This window comes from Eimeria mitis, genomic scaffold, assembly GCF_000499745.2.
Source record: "Eimeria mitis Houghton genomic scaffold, Emh_scaff1085, whole genome shotgun sequence".
In the NCBI taxonomy this organism is placed as follows: domain Eukaryota; phylum Apicomplexa; class Conoidasida; order Eucoccidiorida; family Eimeriidae; genus Eimeria; species Eimeria mitis.
The window spans coordinates 11,826-13,401 of NW_013567505.1; the positions used below are offsets into that span (position 1 = coordinate 11,826).

At 53.1% G+C, this 1,576-nt stretch overlaps 1 protein-coding gene across 1 annotated transcript in view; it reads right to left on the reverse strand.

Annotated features, from left to right (window-relative positions):
- The window catches only part of EMH_0029050 (uncharacterized protein), a gene marked incomplete at both ends in the record, with an annotated part of 8,302 nt that extends 7,911 nt beyond the window's left edge, over positions 1–391 (reverse strand). Inside the window, one exon of the mRNA XM_013494239.1 lies at positions 295–391. Within this exon, the coding sequence (XP_013349693.1) occupies positions 295–391 (97 nt within the window). The remainder of the gene's footprint in view (positions 1–294) is intronic.
- Between the last annotated feature and the right edge of the window lie 1,185 nt (positions 392–1,576).

Below are 1,576 nucleotides of genomic sequence, written 5' to 3' on the forward strand. Positions count from 1 at the left end.
AATACAAAACGCGAGAATTTAATTTTAATTTATTTCTTTATCTTCATATTGAAGCAGCAGCAGCAGCAGCGTAGCAGCAAATTCACTGCAGCAAGCAAAATGAGTAGTCTTCTGCTGCTGCAGCAGCAAAATATATTTTAATTAATTAAAGAAACAACAAAAAACAACAAAAAAATTATTAATTTATTATAAAAAACAGTTGGACAGCAGCAACAGCAGCAGCAGCAGCAGCAGCAGCAGAGAGCTGCTGCTGCTGCTGCTGCTGCTGCCTGCCTGGCCTGGTCGCGCCTGGACCGCTGCCGTCCGCTGCTGCTGCTGCTGCTGCTGCTGCTGCTGCTGCTGGTGCTGCTGCTGCATCGACGCTCGGCTGCAGCAGCAGAAGTAGCAGCATTGTACTTCGTCAACTTTAATTAAATAAGTCTTTTTGTAGCTTTTTTATTTTCTCTTTCTTCTGCACTTGTTCTTGTCTCGTGGCAGCAACAGCAGCAGCAGCAGCAGCAGCAGCAGCAGCAGCAGCAGCACGGCAGCCACAAGCGTCCGTCGATGCTCAGCAGATCCATAGACCTTTGCTCTTTGTGCTGCAGCTAATACCCGTTGGTTGTTTTCTTATTTATATTTCAATTTGCTGCTGCAGCTGCAGCAGCTGCTGCTGTTGCTGCTGTTGCTGCTGCAGCCACAGCAGCACAGCCCGGCTGCTTGCTGCTGCGGCTCGAAGCCGGTCCAGTGTCTCGCGCTGCTGCTGCTGCTGCTGCAGTGATTGTTATTGCTGCTGCTGCTGCAGTTGCTGCTGCTGCTGTTTGCTGCGCATAGCGCAGCCTTGAGGGTACATCACCAGCAGCCCCACAGCAGCAGCAGCAGCAGCAGCAGCTGCTGCTGCTGCTGCTGCTGCTGCTACAGCTTGACCTCCTACACCCGACAAAATGAAGGCTCTGTTCAGAGTATTCCGCCGCAGGTACAGTTTATTCTTCCTGATGCATTTGCTGCTGCTGCTNTGCTGCTGCTGCTTGCATTAGGTCTCACTTTTGCTGCATTTGCTGCAGCAGCAAGCAGCCAGCTGAGCCGTGGAGGCCCTGGGGCTGCTGCCGAGTCAAAGAATGCAGAAACTAATCTGCTGCTGCTGCTGCTGCTGCTGCTGTTTGTGTTGCTGCTGTGTCTTCCTTCAGGCGGTCTCAGTCTCGTACGCTGCAAGAAGAGCAGCAACAGCAGGAACAGCAGCAGCAACAGCAGCAACAGCAGCAGCAGCAGCAGCAGCAACAGCAGCAGAGGAGAGAAGATCAACTCCAACATTTGCTGCTCCCAGAGCAGCAGCAGAAAGTTTCGGTGGCGAGCCAAAGCAGCAGCCAGCAGCAGCAACAGCAGCAGCAACAGCAGCAGCAGCAGCAGCATTTGTCTAGCTGCAACACATCTGCTGCTGCAGTTGCTGCTGCTGACAGCAGAATCAGCAGCAGCAGCAGCAGCAACAGCGTAGACATAGGCAGCTTGCTGCGTGCACATTCTCCTCAGCCTGGTGCTGCTTCCTTCAGCGCAGCAGCAGAAGCAACAGCAGCAGCAGCAGCAGCAGCAGCAGCAGCAGCAG